Here is an 18,627-nt window from a genome sequence, read left to right on the forward strand (position 1 = left end):
TTCTTTGCCATCATCTGTGTTTCAGATCTGAAGATATGAGCAAAAACCCAAAGGTGTTCAGAGTAATAGAGGAAGGCCAGTTAGCATCATCCTTTTTTGCCCTTTGGGAGAGTATCCCAGTAAAACAAGCTCCCCGATGCTGGAAAATGCTGGTCACTGTTGTGCCTGATCCAAGTGAGAGAAAGGTCAGGGTGGCTTCTGAGTTGGCCCCAGGGAAACCTTCACAGGGGCCAGAAGGAACATGGAAACCACGAACAGTCTGTGCACCGATGAAGATCTGTGATTGCTGCTGATTAGAAGTGTGGTTAAAAAAAAATGGACTAGGAAACCTAGCTCCTTCTTGGAGCTCCACTTTCTAGCTGTGTGAGCCCCAGGGAGCCCTCTTTGGTCCTCAGTTTTGGCAGCCACAGAAGGAGGTGGTTGGAGCCCATGCTAGACAGTCTAGCCAATAATCCTGGTAGACCAGATACACAGTGATGACGTTTACAGTATGTTCCATCTCCCTGAACTTAGCTTTTTGATTTGAAAAATGAAATGCAGTTAAAACCATTTCCATTTACAGAAGAGTAAATGATAATAGTTCCCCTTGACATAAACTGTTTAATAAATCAAAGGGGACTAAATTTAGTTTATACACAGACACAAGACTCTAACACTAGCTCAAATGTGTACACATGTGAACAAATATAAATGTCCGAGTCTTACTGCTGAGGGTACTCTGCAGCAAAAGTAAAAAACAGGGCATTTTTCCAGTAATGGAGTATTTTATTATGGCCAGGGTGTACCTTTAAGTTTTTCTTTAGGCACCTGGCAAAAGCCAAGAAAGGTCGAGGAAAGCATTACTTGTAGCAATGGTCCTTTTGGAATGAGTGGAAGTTGGATTCTTTTTGAAATTCTGCTGAAGGTCTTGCATAATTTAGCCTAAGATTTGATGAGCAATTTTTGAGAATGACTGGAAATATGATGACTAGGATACCCTCCCCAATGCCTCCCCCATCTTTTTGTTATAAATAAGACAATAAACTGCTTTGTGAGACTTCCATAACACTATCCTGTGAAATTCAAATGACTATTTCCAGATCTGAAAAGAATCCATAAATTATCCTGGAGGGACTGGGCCATCTACGAAGTGGGATCATTAGGAAGGGGAGGACACTACACTGAGCAGTTAGTTCCTCAGGGGCTCTTTGCTCTTGTTCCCTTCACTCCAGGGTACCTGTGCAGGATGGGGAGTAAGGGCTGCCCAAAGCATCACAATGGGCTTGGTTCAGTGTCTCAATCCACATCTATCTGCAGGTCAGGATCCTTGAGGGGGTGAGGGGGACTTTAAAAATTAGATGCTGAGGTTCTATCCAGACATGGTAGACCAGACGGAAACACCTACGAAGCTTCCTGAATGATTCTTGTGCACAAGGCTGGGAACCACCGCTTCTAGAAAACAGAGCTCTCACTTTGCATCAAGTTGTGTTCTATGAGGAACCAAGTGGTACAAGCACTTCCTACCAGTCCAGGGCTTTAAAAGGCCACATTAGTTCAGGCTCTTCCTGGTTCCTGGGAAGGAACCTGGACCCTTTTTGAGGTCCCCGAAATGTCTTCTAAGTTACGGACTCAACTTCCATTTGTGAAATGGACCAACGGATGATTTTTAGGTAGCTCGACTGTCCAGTATGTTGGAAGTTCCCCGGTGCCCAGAGCATGGGACTCGCCAAAGACGCTGGTGGAGACCATCTGGCCAGGCCATTGAAATGTGACGGTTGGAGAGGTGAAACAGGGCCATCAATGGGGCCTCACCCACACCAACAGGGGCTGGTATTACCTTTTATCTACCACTTACTCAAAAAGACAAACACTCAAAGTCAGCCTCTTGCTCATGAGGGCTGGGGATTCCCTACTGACTTTACGTAAACACATTTGTAAATTTCCCCGGAGTGGTACTGGCTACCATTTTGGATACATAATTAAGTTTTGGTTAAAAAAAAAAAAAAGGCTTTTGAGCAACTCTGATAAAACAGAACACAAGCCATCTTTTGTGAGATGCCAGGATAAACTTTATTTTCCTAGAAACTATAATGAAAACGAAAGAAACATGCACCTAAGTGCTGTGTTTCTACTTTGTTAAATCATCACAGTAAATCAGAATGAAAGAGAGGAGGAGGGTAGACTGGAGAGTCGAGCGGCAGTCATCAGCGGAGCTGTGTGCTTTTCCGGGTAGGCACTCGCCTGCAAGGGCGGACTGTATGAAGGGGTCCAGCCCACCGAAGCCTAAACCCAGATGTGGGACATGAGGCAAATTAAATAAGAGAGAGCAAAATAAAAAGCAAATGACATCCTATAACTTAATTCCCCATATTTATCGGTTTCTCTTTCTTATTTACATAAACTAAATGTTGTCGACCTGAACCCATAAGAAAACATTCACTTAATGTGTATATCATACACAGGTACTGAGTGCAGCTAGAACAGTGGTTGTTTCATGTTGAATTTCCCTCCAGTAGATACAGACATGACGCAGTCACATGTGAGAGGTCACAGTAAGTTGAGAAGGATCTCTCCAGCTTCCAGATGATACAGATGGACCTGGAAGGGAAGCGCAGGCTGCCACACTGGGAGGAAGGTCAGGAAGATGTGATTTGCATGGTCTGCGGAGCCGAGTGATCTCTTGTTCAGAAGGCTGGGGGTCCCGTCCGTCAGCCCCTCTTGTGAAGGCAAGACTTGCCTCCCCTTCCTCCCTTGGCTTTTAGCAAACTGCAGCCGTCACTGCGTGACGACACCATGACAGTCACTTGCCCAAGCGAAATTTCCTTCCTACCGTCTACTACTTCAGATTTTACTATTTTTAAGAAGTCATTGTTTTGTTTTTTTAAAGTACAAAAACCTTCTTAGTAAGGCTATGGGACATCAGCTTTGCTTTGGACGGAAATCAGTGTGTGCAGAGATCAGTGTGAAGAGAAGTAGGGGGACAGGCTTGGCCCTGCCCAAGATCCAGCAAATCTTACCCATTTTGGGCTGATTAGGGCCACTTTTGCTCACAGATGGCTGACCTACTAATGTGACGAGTCAGCACTGGGACTCAGGTGGGTCCCCGCCGGATGAGTGGCCCTCCATAATTTTGCTGGAAAGGCATTTATTGCAAAAAGCACAATATTTGCTTTTCTAAGTGAAGAAAAAAAAAAAAAGAACTTGATCATCTCAATTTTCCACCCCAAATAACAAAAATGATTCAGGTCCACGTGATTATAAGCAAACCTGGCTGCTAGGTTTCCTGTTTCCCTATTCCACACCGATGCTGCCGCTGACAGCAATGGGCTCAGAAGCAGCTCCAGTCCCCAAAACGCGGGTCTTAGGGATGTTAAAATCAGTAGGAATGACAGGAAAGGTCTAGGTATTTGCTGCCTACGACTTAATTTCCCATTTGCAGGTTAGGAGGACTGGTTCTGGGAGATAAAATGGAATCATGGAGCAGCAAAGTTCAGTGTGACTTCTGCCACAGGGGATTTCTAGAGCCTGGAAATGAAATGTCCTCCTGGAAGCTACTGGCTGTCAGAGCCTGCCTGGGACTCTGGAGCCCAGGTACTGGTGATGTGCACCCCTACAGGAATGAGGTCTGGGCACTTTGTAAATATCCAGTGGAGCAACTCAACACAAGTCTGGAGTCTGAGCGACAGTGGACAAACCGTGAGGACCCGAAAGTCCAAATTATTAAAAAGATGGGGGTGGGCGGCTGGGGCAGGGGCAGGGAAGAGAAGAATCATGGCATTTGCTGACACAACAGAAACTGCTGTGACATTTGCGGCTTCATGCCACGAAGCCCCCAGTGAGCCAACCAACTGGGCCCAGTTACCAAACAGCCCAAAGTGACTAAGGCTTACTTCTATTTCTTTCAGGTTCGGGTAACCCCCAAGCCACTCTGTGAGCCTGGGCCTCACGCCCTACCTGCAGTCCTCTCTAAAGCTGACAAGCAAATTCTCTCTAGACTTAGAAGGTCTATCCTTCCCTAGGAGTTTCTCGATCCTTCCTCAATTACCCCGTAAGCAAGACTGGCTCCTGGGTCTGCTTGTTTCTCCAGCAAGGATCAGGTACCAGCCAAACCAACGCAATGGCAGATGGAAAGAAGTGACTGGTCAGTGAAAACAGCCACTCTGATGGACTGAGAGGGCTCAGTGGACTCACCAGGAAGGGGACCAAAGCTGCCAGGGGGACACATAAGTGGGCACAGAGCAGAGAGGCAGAGAGTTAAGGGAGGCAGGGAAGCACCCTTTCAGGGACCGATCTTTCTTGGGTTCCTAGCGCCTGTGTTCTATGTGCTCCCCACCCATCCCTTCTGGAGATGGGCTGCAGGCCTAGGTGAGAGGCAGAGGGCCAGAGAGCTCTTCCTAACTGATGTTTCTGTCACTGACACCCTCAGACCCCCAGCAAGGATGCTGGCCAAGTTTGGGCTTTTCATTTCTTCTTCTTCTTTTTAAACAGATTCAACATGCCTTTCTTGGAACCAAAGGGTTAGAAAGCCCCCATTTGTGCCATGGCCCTCCCCCAGCAGTGGGCAGGAGAGCACAACTGCAGGGCAAAGCTTCTGGAGGCAGAGGGACATCACAGGGGTGCGGGGGACTGTCTCAGTCTAGCTCCTGTGCTGGTGTGCTCCTTGCGTGTTGATGTGGGGCTGTGCTGAGCTGGGCCCTGGAAGCTTCCTGACCTACAGGAGCTTTCACAGGGACAGGACCCTGTTTCCTCCAGGATAGTTGGAAAAACCTCTTCCCAGCTAGTGGGCATCAGGCACCAGGTGGAAAATACTCAGCAACTTAGATAAAACTTCTCCTGGGCAAAAGACCCTGGGGAAAGCCAATTTCCATGATGATGAAATTTTTGAGTAAACCATAAATCCTAACATTAAGACCTAGTGAAATCAATGCAGAGAAAATTCCTCAGTTTAAGAGCTGTTTTGCCAGCCCTTCTGTGAATCTTGCTTGGGTTTATAAACAACTCAGGGTACAGAAACCAGTTGTTCTCCACCCCTTCCCAAAAGCCCAGAATCTTCTCCTGTCATTCCAGCCGGGAGCAGTGGCATCAATGCCCACGAGAGTGGGTCTGTCTCTGGTTGTTGGCGACCTTCCCCTCTTCTTTGGAAGCTCAAGTTTCGTGAGGTTCTAGGGCAAGACGACACGGCCCGGTGAGAAAGTCCAGCCCGCGACATTCTGGTGGGGTTCCCCTTTAGCTTCGGAAGTCCGTTAATGGGAAGATGTGTCGAGGACACCGGCAGAGCAGTCATGTTTCCTGGAGTCTCTGTGTTTGGGGGTTCGGGGTGGGGGAAGGGGGCGTCTCATTGATCTCCTCCTTGCCAAGAGGCGCCATGAGGTAGGCACTCAGGCTGGCGGCCAGGGCCCTGCAAGGGAAGCAGAGAAAAGCCAAGTCACGGCACTAGGAGAGGCCCTGGGGGCACAGATCCAAGAAGAACCTGTGGTCCTCAGGACACATGGCACCACTTCCTCAGAAAGGCTTTGATGACCTCCCTTTGTCACTGGGGCAGAGATGTTTGCTGAGTGAATCAACACGTGAATGTCTGTCCTCCGGGTCTTTGCTCTGGACTCTCGGGCAGCAGAACCAAGCTATGAGTCTTCCTGAAATTCACCCGGCCTCACCATCCCACCCACAAGCGAAGAATGAAGAGAAAAAGCCCCTCACTGCAGTAAGGGGAAGAGGAGCCAGGGAGGCAGCAGCATGGCCCAGACAGAGTCCATGAAGAAGCCAGGAAGTTGTCGGACAGCTTAGGGATCCCTGCCTGTGTTATTATTTATGCACATTTACATATTGATATTCACCTGATGAGTTACAACTGGATTCTTCCCCAAAGGGTCTGAGAGAGAGGGCTCAGGACTAAATTGCTTGCCAGAATGAGACCAGATGAGCATAGCGCTATGTAACACTAGAGGGAAGAGGAGTAGAATCCAAGCGTGCATGTCTGCACCTCTCCCCCTCCCCAGGGCCGCTGCGAGGGTGCTCAGAGGAATCCAGGAAAGCCTGCTGCAACACCCAGCCCCAGTTGCTGCTACAGTCTGGTCTCCCCCGGGGCCAGGCTGTGAGGGAGAGGCTCTGTTTCATCACCCCTCTTCCCCCGCAAGCTATTTTTAAGCTGGCTGTGTTATACCCCAAGCTTCCGGGCTCCAAACAAACCCCAGAAGCAGGCTTTCTGTCCTCCTCCCAGCATGCTTCACTTCCAGGGGTTTGGCCTTTGAAATTTTTATTATTATTGGCATTTGTGATTAATTGATGTAAGTTGTCTTATTCACAGACAACATCTTTTCTCATTTTCTGACCTTACCTTATTGTTTCTAGGAAGAGCCTCTGAAATCAATACCCACAAACATGCTTGGGCCTGAGGAGATGGCCTTCCCCAGTGGGTTCCCAATTCCAGCGCCTTAAGGTGCGCCCACCATTGGGGGGGACGGCTCTACCATCTCTTGACTGCTGGTCTGGTCCCTGTAAGGCCGGGAAGAGAGAGGAAATGCCTGGGGCTCTCTCCTGGGGTTCTCATCTTTTAAAAAACAGGCTGCTTTTGACAAAGGCAGTACAGCTATACTGACCTCTATGACGGAGACGGCATTGGTAAAAGGTCTCTTTCTCTCTCAGTCCCCTCGGGGCTGGACACAGGGGTGAACAAACCTGATTCAATCCTAGATGATGTTCCATTCTGAAACACTTTCACTTTGAATTGTCTAAGATTTCGCATTCCTCACTAGGAACCACTCTACCCAGTATTGTAATCAGATCGATTGGGAAAGAGGGAAGGAAAAAAAAAAAAAAAGCTAGCAAATAAAAGAGATGAAATGATGTTCAAAGCTATGATATTAAGTGAAAGAGTAATTGTAGATGGGAAGGAAATATCGAACACCCCCAGTTGGGGAGGGCAAAGGGGGGTGTTGCATGCTGCTTTCCAGCAGTGGGGCAGGACGGCAGGCAGACAGAGGGACAGCAGGTGGACAGAGGGACGGCAGGCAGGCAGCGGACTTTGAGAAATGCATGAAGTTCTGCAAAATGAACCCCCGCGCCCCCCGCGCAAAGAAAGCCGAGGGCCCCGTGGCTGGGGGTAAAAGGACTGCCCCCCCATCCCCAGCCGGAGCCTGCGTGGCAGTACCCCTGCATTCCTCCAGTCCCCTACTTCCCACTCTGGCACATCCCCAGCCTATGATGGCTCCTGCCGTGCCCACTGCACCCCGTGATTGATGGGGAGGCGGCAGCTGGGGAATGGGCCGGCGGGCCACAAAGGAGATAATTCCACTCGCAAGCTGCCGGCAGCCGCTCCACTCTGTTTGGCCCTTTCCTGCTGCTGGAAGCCGGGGGTCTGTTCAAAGGGCACTCAAGCCCCACTTGGCTGCTCTGTAGTAGGAGCGGGAGAGGACGCATGCATATGGAGGCCCCCACTCTAGAGAGCACTGGATAGCCCCGCTCTCCTCCACCCACCACGAGCACTGGGGTCGGTGGGGGCACATTGCCTCTGGGAGCTCAAGCCAGCGGGCCTGGTTTGGAACAGTTCTGGGACTGAGCCAAAGCTGTAGCTGAGGGCACAAGAAAGGGCTGCTGGGCCGCAGGGGCCGCTCATGTGCCCTGCAGGTGGAGGAGGGTGATACTGTGGATGAGCCCACAAGTCTAGATGCTAACATTCCACCTGCGTAGCTCCTGAGACGGTGATGGGCATCTGTGCCATGCGTTCCTCTGTGGTGACACAGTTAATAAATGACAGCTCACTGGTGTCCTCCCGTATTATTGTGAACATCATCACCATCTGGTCTCCCTTCCACCTGTGAGCCCACGAGTCGGTGCAGCCCCAACTGCCTCCGGCCGGCACTGCCACAAGGTGGCACCGGGACGGGCCTGGACCTCGGAGCCAGGGCAGAAAGGAGAAGCCCACGGAGGTCACACCTGCTGCCGCCAGCCTGCCCTCTGGGTCCTCAACTGCAGCCCATCCCCGGGTTCTCCACCCTCTGTGTTCCCCCAGCTTTTGTCTTCTTCCTCCCCCAGCTGTTCCATTCAACAGCCCCCCAGACAACCTGCCCTCCCTGCACGGAGGCCTCGGAGGCGCCCATTAAGGCAAGCGGTCAAAGGCCGGCGCAGCACGTGCCACATCTTATCGGCCCATCTCAACATCCTGCTCCTCCTGGCTTGGGCAACAAAAAAGGGGGCGGCCCCGGGTCCACGAGCTCCCCGTGGCCCCGCACACAAAAGGGCGGGTGACAAAGACATTTTCTGGGATGGCAGGTGTTGGTGTCGGATTCCCCACAGAGCGCACGGGCAGAAGAAAGGCGAGGCTGGGTTTCCCCGGGCAGCACAGACATGCAGGGGCAGGAGTGTGGGCAGGGCCCCTCGGGAGGGAAGGTGGGAGGCAGCAGGCACTCGAGGGGACATTTCAGCACGGGGTTAGCCCTGGATGGAGGCGGGTTAGTGAATTCATGCACCCCTCCCCGAGAGCACGGTGGCTGGGCAAATCCCGAGCCTCAGTCTTACCTTGCTCAAACATCGCAATGAGACCTTTACATATTTTAATCTGAAAGGAGAGAACATGAAATCAAATGAATACAAGCCCAGTACACCCACAGCCCAACCTGATAATGAACACAGTGCTAATAATACATTTATTCCTGTGCTGCTTGGGTGTTGTCACAGCTTTGGAGATCATTACGAATTGAAAAGTCACTTAAAATTCTCCTTGGCAGGACAGAATTCTAGCTGCCATCACATTTATAGATGTGAAATGAGAGAGACAATAGCGTTCCTAGGATGTGTTTTGTAGATGCTGCTGGGAGCTCCTTGGGCACCAGGCGGCACTGACCATAGGCCCCTTTTCCTGTCACCCCTTATCTGCAGACTGATTTGGTCGAAAATACATCAAAAATAAGAATGTTCAAGAGGAGCATTTGGAATTCAATGGGTGACCTGAAAAAAATACTTGCCAGGCTCTAAGTGTGCAAGTTTATGTGCCTCTTCATTTCATTTCACAGGTTTCTGAGGTGTACACAGTGTGTTAATTCAGTACTAGTGTCAACGGTGATGTGACAGTCCCCAGGGAGGAAGCACGCAGCCTGCTGCATAGCAGGCAGCTGGGAAGGGGGCCCTGCTGTGGTGAGATCGGACTGCAAGCTCACCCTCCCGCCCAGAGCAGGAGGATCTCAGTAGTCAAGCTGACCCCGAGACAGGATCTGAGTTTTATGGACTTGGTGACAGGTTTTCTTAATTTCCCCCACCCCTCCCATAGACAGTGTATTTCCTAGTGGGTTTCCCTTAGCAAGTCCTCAGCCTCATTCTCTACCAGGCGTAGCTTCTCACCCCAACCCCCATGCCACTCCTGAATTCAGTGTCACTAGACCATCATCAAATCTGGACAAAGGACATTCATCAGTGACACGGACTGCTGTCTGCTCAGCCGCAGTTGTAAACTTGGATTGTCTGTTGATCCTGCCTGCCAAGGTTGGCACAGGGAGCAGGGCCAGTTTCTAAGACGGTGATTCAGAAGGCTGTCAGAAGGACCACTGACATACTGTTAAGTGGGGTTCTCCAGAAGAAATGTGCACCTCTACAATCTGTTGAAAATTCATCCCCTCTGCAGAACTATTTGGGGTCAGGAATTTCAGGATAAATATCCTGTTCCTTCTCTATACGTTGATAGTGCTCTAGCCCAGAGGAAGTGCTTGCGACTGGCTGATTGCTGGTAAAAGACTAGAATGTTTTCCATGGATCCTGGATAACACGATGATCTTGATTTCCTGCTTCCTCCCAATGCACTGTGCTGTGCACAGTGTGGCACCCATTTCTGTGCATGGAAAATGGCAGGCGTACAACATCTCTCCGCAGGTCTCTCTTCCTTCAGTTGGGGAGGCCCAGCTTTTCAGGGTAGCCCCATGCTACCTACCCTCTCCAGTGTAAGCAAAGGGTCTCTTCATGAAGGGACTCCTTGGCCTCCCTCCGCTGCAGCCTCTTCAGCGCTGGTTATGCTGGGCGTACCAAGAAAGCAGATGGCGCAGCTAACAATGGATGACTTGTTTGTAATTGCTGATGAGGACTGGTTTGCTCCTCTCCCCAGTGCGTCCCCAGATGCAGCCTGGTGTGGTGTGCTGGACCAAACAGAATGTCTCAGTAACTGCCAGTCCATGGGTGAGTTAAGGAGATGCAAAGACAGAGACAGTTGGGGGCTGCCTTAATTATTCCGTGGGGCTCAAATGTCACTTGCCCTTGACATACAGGCAGTGCTACTGAAGGGCGGGGGCCTGCACTTGGAACAGAGGAGTAGGCTGTCAGCTTCCTGATATGTCCCTGGGGGTGAGCGTGAGGTACCAGCTAGCCTGGGCAGCACTGGAAGGCACCAGAAGAGAGCACACGGGGCGTGGAGAGGAGGGACGGGAAGAAAACAGGAGGCGCGTGATGCTTAGGGGGATGTGGGAGAGATACAGAGCATAATTACTTCATCTTTTCATCAACTGGGCACCTAAGATGTGCCGGGTTCTGTTCCAGGCTCTTGGTTACAGCCATGAACAAAGCAGATGAAGCTCCTGCCTGTGGGGAGCTTTGGTGGCTGAGCTGTGGCCTGCATTCTAGCAGAGTGGTATCACCCCTTGGGTGGGCGGCAAGATCTTATTTTTTATATGCTGAAAGCCCAGATATATGTATGGCCATTAAACAAACACCTGGGATTTCTGGTATTTTGGGAGGAGGAGAAAAAGGAGGAAATCCAAATGTCTTGGGGACCTCTGCAGTGGGGACTGGAGCCACACTGGGTGGGAGAGACTCTGTTCGCGTCTAAAAGCAGGGGAGTGGGGCCCCTCTGTAGAGAAGCCTCTGTGTGTCAGGACACACCAAGGGGCTAAAATGCAGGCGCTTGGTGGCTCTGAGTGGAGAATCCAGATGCCACTCGTAGAGAAAGATGTCCTGTTTCATGGGCCTCTTGCAGCTTCTTGGCTACTCTGGATATCAACGAGGATTTGCTACAACACAGGAAACAATAGTCTTGATTGGAGATGAGCTGTGTTCCACACAGCTCTGCCTTGTGGTCTTTTTGTGGCTTGTGTTCTCGGGCAGGCCTCACCGGGAGAGCAGAAGAGCAAGGATTTGAATGGAGCTTCTCATCTCCGAGGAAAGGCTGCCATCCGGGACCACCACCTGGGATGACAGTGGGCAGAGTCGGACAGGAAAAGTGGCTGCTTCTCTTGGGTCCTTGTTACTGAACAGTCAGTGTGGAAAATGATGAACTGGTTCAAGATAATTAGGGAAGGGACTGATTTTGTGAGCTGGCATGGCTGAGGGAGAGAGACAGTGGACCGCGGTTCCAGCTTCAGACGCACGCTAAGTATCCTCCCAGCAGGAAGGTGGACAGAGCAGGAGATCAGAGAGCTGTCTGGGCTATTCAGACCCCTTGGAATGGCTCTGAGGAAGGGAACAGGTGCAGCCGTGGATGGGGTAAGCCTGCCTACACGCTCAACTCAACACTGGCAACTCAAGACCAGTGGGAATTAGCCAGCTTAATTAACATTTCCAAATGGCCCAAGGATGGCTTCCAGTATTTCCAACCCAGCAGCAGTGGCTGTGTCCTGGCCCTGGCCCTGGCTCTGGCTCTGGGCTTCCTCTTTTTGGTCGCTGGTCTTGCCCATCAACTTTGGTTCCGAATCAGAAAGCTGGGACAGCTGGACCAAAAGGCAGGCAGGCAGAGAGTGCAGGTCCTGTGTGTCTGCACGGGCATACACACCTGTGCATGGGCTTAGCAAGCAGGTGGGATGCCCATGGAGTTCTCTAGCACTCTTCTCTTTTCTTCCACAGCTATAATGTACTTATATGGCTCCATCGTTAAACTGAACTAAATTATACATTTAAGATTAATATCTTGGTTTCAGCTTTTCTTGTCAGGCCCTTGCAGAGACAGAGGTTTCTAGACCATCTTGCTATCTCACAGAACATGAATACAAAGATCTCGGTTACATCTTAGCCATGATAGGGCTATTCACTGTACCAGACTGAATTCACATCTCAGAAAGTGGCAAAACAGTACCTGCAGTTTATAGCAGCAATATTCCTAACAGCCAAAAAGAAGGAATAGTCAAATGACCATCAACCGATGAAAGGATTTACATGGATGAATTATATGGTAGGTGAATTATATCTCAATAATGCAGTTTGGAAAAAATGGCAAAAAGGAACAGAAGGTGATCTGGGCAGCAGCCCTGTCACTTCCTTTCCCAAAGTGATACAACAGAAGTGGCTACAAGTTTTGGAAGAATCAGGTTCTCCTCCCACCCCGTGGATGCCCAGGGAGGCAGGGGGACAGGGTCACCTAGCGGATGCCAGCACCAACTCTCCTCCTGTGTTACACCACAAACTCTCAACCAACTGTCCTCAGAGCAAAGAAAATGGGGCTGTCCCTCAGACCACATACTACTCTTTCCTTTGAGGTTGTCTCGGGTTAATCCTAACTTAAGTTTATCCATCCCCTAAACACCCAGGAGTGGCCTGGGGTGGCGAGGTAGGACTACAGTGTAATTCTCCTCAGGACACGCTAGGATTCTGTGTGCAGCTCGGGACAACTTTTTACATTCTCTAATAATCAGCTGTTCAGGAAAACTTAGCAGTGTTGTCTGCGGTGACTTGAGGGAAGACAGGGAGGTCCAGGTATCTGTCTGAGGTGTCTGAGGAAACATCAAAGAACAATGGGACTGTCTGGTTGTTAAACTGACGAAAGCCACCCTGTTGTCTTCAGACAGGAAGGCAGCAGTTTTATTCCATAATTAAGATGTTTTCTATATGTGAATTCTTTCTGTGGTGTTTCATTTGCCTCCTAAGGTAGGCAACACTTTGGTAACTTTCAATTACATTTCTCAGTTATCTGTGTCGAAGTGGCTGTGTATTTGCCACTGGACACACTGGAGAGGTCAGAAGTCCTATAAAATAGTCCTTTTGGCCTTTTGGGAGGAGCATTTTGCCTTTGCCACAAAAGAAGGGCTCCCCCCCGCCACAAGCAGGCCCCAAAAAGCAGGGGGCCTCTCCGGGCGGGCAAAGAGTCTCATTTGGCCAAGCCCCTGAGCCCTGGTCTCGACATGACCAGCCTCTTGATAATGAAAAAAACCAACACTCCTCAGTTCCCAAACTGCCAAAGAGATGAATCTTGCTCTGTGGAAGGCAGACTGTGGAGGAGAGTGTGCAGTAATGAGATTTCTACATACAGGTAAAGAGCCTTTACTACTCATCGATTGTTCTAGAGACTGTTTTTTCTCAGAGCAAAACAATGCCAAGGAATCTTCTCTCTTGTATCCTAGATCTTATGGCTCAATGCAAGTCCTTTTATGTGTCTTCTGTGCACCGGGGATGGCTATCTACCATGATTCTCCATGCTAGCCCACGGGTTCCTGACCACTGGATTCTGGTGTGAGTCTGGCGGAGGGGAGTCTTAAGCAGGTGGGGGACAAACGACCGCAGGTCCAAGGGCTGCCCCATCCCCTTTTCACTTTCTTCCTCCCACCATGCAAATCTTCCCCTACAAGAGGTGGGTGTCACCATGCTCCCCTCACCTGTTCCGTTCCAGTTAGGGGCTGCATTCTGTGGCACCAGGGAGAGGCGTCATGATCGGGGGCCCTTCTAGTGGCCCCATGGAGAATGTTCGGGGTAACATCTCTTGGATCACAACATTAGTTCATTACTCAACATATATTCTGTGCCTGCTGTGTAGCAGGGGATGGGAATACATGGGGAACAAAATATTATCTGACTAGCCTCCCTCCCGCCCCTCCCCTAGAATATCCTCCCCACAGGAGTCAGAGTGATCTTTTTAATCAAGAATCGTACCATGTGACCCCACTGCTTAACACCACTGCTTAACACTGCTTAACAGGAGCTGCCCAGCTCACTAGAGTAACAGCCAAGGTCTTTCTCTAGGCCTGTTGAGGCTGTTCTGACCTTCCTCCTCCTTCTCACCCCCTTGCTGGCTCTACCCTAATCACCCTGGGGCCCCTCACGGTTCCTCAGTTGTGCCAGAAAAGCATCAGCCTTGGGGTCTTTGCATTTGCTGTTCCCTCTGCCTGGAGGGCTTTCCCCCAAGATTTAAATGGCTCACTCCCTCACTTCCTTCAAGCCTCTCCTCAAGCCTCTCTCCACCTTCTCAGTGAGGCCCATTTTATTTTATTTTTTTCAATGATTTTATTTGAGAGAGAGTGAGAGAGCGCATGAGTGGGGCGGGGTGCAGAGCGAGAGGGAGAAGCAGACTACCTGCCGAGCAGGGAGCCCGATATGGGGCTCCATCTCAGGACCCTGAGATCATGAGCGGAGCCGAAGGCAGACACTTAACTCACTGAGCCAGCCAGGCACTCTCCCATCCCCCATTTTAAATGGTACCCCACAGCTCCTGACAGGAGACCAGCGTCTTCACTCATCTAAAAGATAAGCCTCAGGAAGGGTGGGCTGCTGTTTTGCCCATTTCCATCCCTTCTCCATTAGTGCACAGTAAATATTTATGGAACGAATGTCTGAAGTCCCTGACTCATGTGGCGATGTTCCAAGGAAGGAAGCTACAGTTCTCATCTACCTAGGCTGTACCAAAGGTACGTGCGTGTCCCCAGGACTTGAGTTGGTTTGAGTTTTAATATCTAAATATGGTGTCTGGCAAGTCACCAGCTTTGGGTAATTGGAATAAAGAGCAGAGTCAGCCCAGTGACCCGAGAAGCCCTGTTTCTGGCTTCTTCCTTTCTTCTCTGTGGTCACCCCTTTTCTGGGACTCTTGCCCTGATGTTGAGTGGGCCAACATCCCCGGGTCAGGAGAGCCTGGGCTCAGAATGCTGCATGCCCAGATGTTACACAGGGCTCTGCTGCTAACCGGAGTCAGGCTGTTTCTCTAGCTGCTGCTCCAAGCCCTGGGGACAGAACTAGGGAGCAGGGTTTCCCTAACTACCACGCATGGGCTCTGGGACGCAAACCAGCTGCAGGGTCTGCCCGGACGTATCTCAGCAGCCATGGCAGGAGAACCTGCACTCTGTGGTTTTGCCTGAGATCAGGGCGGGGGGAACAGGACCCTGCCACCTGAGTCCTGGAAGACCTGCAGCAGCTTCCCTCACCTTGGGCAATGCCAAGGTCAGACGACCTTGCTGGAGAGAAAAGACAGGCTGAGTGACCGTGTAGGCCGAGGACGCTGCCACAGGTAATGGCTGAGCACTGGGGGGTGTGGTGGAGGGGGACGCCGAAGGGTCCTGGTGTGGGGACATAGGCAACGGGATGTGTCCTCTATGCATCTGGGATTTTATTGTCTCATATTCCTGAAGTGCCTGAAAATAGGGTTTTGCCTTTTCTTTCTCTCTTTACACTCTTTACAGAGATGTCGTAAGGTTTCTTCTGTGCTGAGAAATGAATTTTGGCCATGTCAATGCTGTAAATCTGTTTTTTATTTTATTTATTTTTAAACAAAGTTGACTGGCATGTTTCCCATTTTTTAGGGATTTTTTTTTTCTCCCTGGCCTTTTGAGGGCCTTTGAAGGTTAATTGGAGAAAAGTAACCAGCTTTTCTGTGTATTATGCTATGCAGAGGTTTATTTCCTGGTCATCATTATATAGCCTTCTGGAAAAGGACAGTATAAAATATTCTTTCTTTTTTCCATCAGCAGATTTAAATGCTGGTATGAGAGCTTCCATTTGGCCTCTGCTTTGGTTTAGTTGTTGCTAAATAGAAACTCAAGCAAAACCATGGAGTTTTCCTGGAACCCACCCTATGGGCTGGGGTTTGCACCTATTCCACCTGTTAGAACTGGGAGAACATGACCATCACAGCTGTGGTTCACAAGGAACATGAACATAGGGTGTTGGAAAGCTCCAGGTTCTTCTGAAACAAATCTTGAAGATTATTTGAAATAAGCTTTAATTAAGAGTAATTTCCAAAAATTGTCTCTGAGGAAAAATTCTTGGTATCTGCCGGCCATCTCTTGGCAACTGTGAAAGTGTCACGGGAACCTTAATTAGTAGTTAGGGAGGGAGGAAGATGCCACTTGCATTTAAAACCCTGTAAGGACTGAGAAATCAGAACTAAACTGAAGATGGCATTTCACAGAAAAAGCAGCATCTTCAAGTTCTTCCAAAGAACAATTTAAATGTGATGTCAATACTTCAGAATGAATCATCTTGGGTCCCTTCTTTTTCTGGGAATCTGTGAACAACCCTAACCTCTGTACCAGCCCCAGGGGCAGGAGGGTCCCTACACGGGCTCTGAAGGGAGTCATTTCTTCCTCTGTGCTCTTTCCACATTGACTGTCCCTCATATTATTCTTCTTGTCCATGGCCTTCCAGTTCTCAGACATCTCAATTCTTAGCCAATGTAGGAAAGTTGAAAATTGACTGGCGGGAAGACTTAGTAGTGTATCTAATACATATCAGGTAAGTTTCCCGTCTCTTCCAGCCTTAGGAGGTAGGTGGCACAGCTCATCTCAGGGAAATCTCAACCCAAATGACCCAAATCATTGGCTCACTGTATCTTTCTTTCTTTGAACTGTATCTTTTTAATGTGTGGTGACAGTTTAGAGGTAACTCATCTGGGCTTATTCATAAGTAGCCATGTTTTAGTAGTTCAAATACCTGCTTTTCCCTAACAAGACTGCAAGCTCCAAAAGGGTAGGGGGAGACATTGAAAATGAAGCTTCCAGAGCCTTCATGTTCCCTTAAGGTGCCCAGCACAGTCCCAAGGGTGGGGGAGGGCAGGGCCAATTCAGAGATAGCCCCATGGTCCAGGGAGTACCATCATTTCCTATTAGAACAAATGTCTGTCTCCTTTCTTTCTTCCCCCTCCCTGAGTGGACAACTGAAGAGAATAAAAGCATTTTAAGAGGGTAAAAGGGATGAAAAGCATGAAGCAAAATCTGGTGCTGAGCAGGACAATGAAGAATTCTCTTTAAAACTCACAATACTGTTTATGAAAGTATCCTGCAACACATTTCAGTTATTCAAACTGCATCATGTGGTCTGTGGAGTACCTAGGCCCTGCCCTCCGCCCCTTCTCACACCAGGCTTTGGCCATCTTGCTTGCTCATCACCTGTCCACCATCACTAGGAGACTAGGAAGGGAGGGAGCCTCTAAATACAATCATAGGAGTTCGTGCTGCCTCTGCCTCAGGCCCCATACACATCTGTGACCTGGAGACAAGCAACAGTCTGAATCTTTCCATCCACATTTCTATTGCATTCCTCTTGCATATGTTTTAAGAAAGAAGCCATACATGTGTCATTCTCTAAAGAATTTACCGCATTATAGCTAGAACACAAACATGCCCGCATGCACACACACGATTTACACAGGCTAAGAAAAACGAAGATAGGAGTGATAAGTTAAATGGCACTAAAATGAGGAACCAAGCATTACAGAGGTGGCTTGACAGTGCTTCTCAGCCCTGACTGCATAGTAAAATGCCCTCACGAGTCTTTAAAAGGAAGTCCTCATGCCCAGGCCACACCCCAGACCAAGATACATACCTCTCTGGCGGAGGGTCAAGAGGGGATTTGCAGGTGGGCTTGGGCAATGGGATTATGGGTGTTTTAAAGAAATCCTATGGATGCTTTATCACATTTTCAAGAAGAATACATTTTTAGTTTAAAAAAAATATATATCATAGGGGTGCCTGAGTGGCTCAGTCAGTTGATCATCTGACTCTTGATTTTGGCTCTTCTCCTTCTGTCCCTCAGCCCTGCTCTCTCTCTCTCTCAAATAAATAGTTATATCTTAAAAAAAATATGTCCTATGGAAAGGGGGTCAGAATTGAGCTGGTAATGTGGACAGAAGATTTGGGCTGGCTCTGTGAGGGACTACTGGGATGGAAGGATTGAGTGGGGTGGTTAGCTGTTTGGAGGCCACGTGGCAACACTCACTTGGCTACAATCAAGTGTTTCGAGGGTGCTGAGTGGAGGTGGCCCTGAGTTCTTAAATAGACAGTGATAAAAGAGCACTTATATTTAAGGGAAACTTCTGGATGATCTAAATGGAGTTCTGAGCTTTCATCTGGGTCTTTAGCTAACTAACATGAATAACAAGTCAGCAGCCATGGCTCTGATGAATGGGACTGTCCTCACAGGGTGGGTGCTGCAATGGCATTTCCACAGTCATGGTCCCTGGCCTGTGCTCCCCTTCTAGGAGACAGGCCAATGGACAGGCAGCAGTGTACTCCAGGATGAGAAAGGGAGACTCAGGACGCATATGTTCTAGGAGGAAAGCAGAAGCAAGACCGGCTGGAAGAGGTAGAGGGTTGCATAGTATGGAGTGAGGGAAAACGTGGGCATGGCAGCCCAGCAAACACTGGCTGAGGGGTCCCCATGTGCCAGGCACAGTGCTCATCTCTTTTTACACATACTAATTTGCTGAATCCTTATGACTACCCTTTAAGGAAGGTTCTTATTAAACCCATTTTACAGAATCATGCTGAGCCACAGAATGACAGGTAACTGGGCTGAGGCCACACGCTGGAACACAGATGACTCCAGCTATCTGGCTGTGGAACCCAGCCTTCTCAGGGGAATCCATCCTCCCTGCAAGGAGCCTCCAAGACAGCTGGGGAGGCTAGTGCCAGGTAGAAGGTTCTGCTTAGCGCTGAGCAAGGAGGACAGAAAGGCAGTGGAATCTGAGAGACTGAGGTGGCTGTA

General features: G+C 49.5%; 1 protein-coding gene across 8 annotated transcripts in view; it reads right to left on the reverse strand.

Moving 5' to 3' along the window:
- Positions 1-4,433: 4,433 nt before the first annotated feature.
- The window catches only part of RALGAPA2 (Ral GTPase activating protein catalytic subunit alpha 2), a 311,877-nt gene continuing 297,683 nt past the window's right edge, over positions 4,434-18,627 (reverse strand). For all 8 annotated transcript variants that reach the window (XM_032859300.1, XM_032859299.1, XM_032859298.1 and 5 more), the window contains 2 exons: positions 8,494-8,533; positions 4,434-5,377 (listed from right to left, as the gene is read on the reverse strand). In XM_032859300.1, the coding sequence (XP_032715191.1) occupies positions 8,529-8,533 (5 nt within the window). In that variant the 3' untranslated portion in view covers positions 4,434-5,377; positions 8,494-8,528. The remainder of the gene's footprint in view (positions 5,378-8,493; positions 8,534-18,627) is intronic.

The sequence above is a fragment of the Lontra canadensis genome, unplaced genomic scaffold, assembly GCF_010015895.1.
Source record: "Lontra canadensis isolate GAN:19392208 unplaced genomic scaffold, GSC_riverotter_1.0 scaffold16, whole genome shotgun sequence".
Lineage (NCBI taxonomy): Eukaryota > Metazoa > Chordata > Mammalia > Carnivora > Mustelidae > Lontra > Lontra canadensis.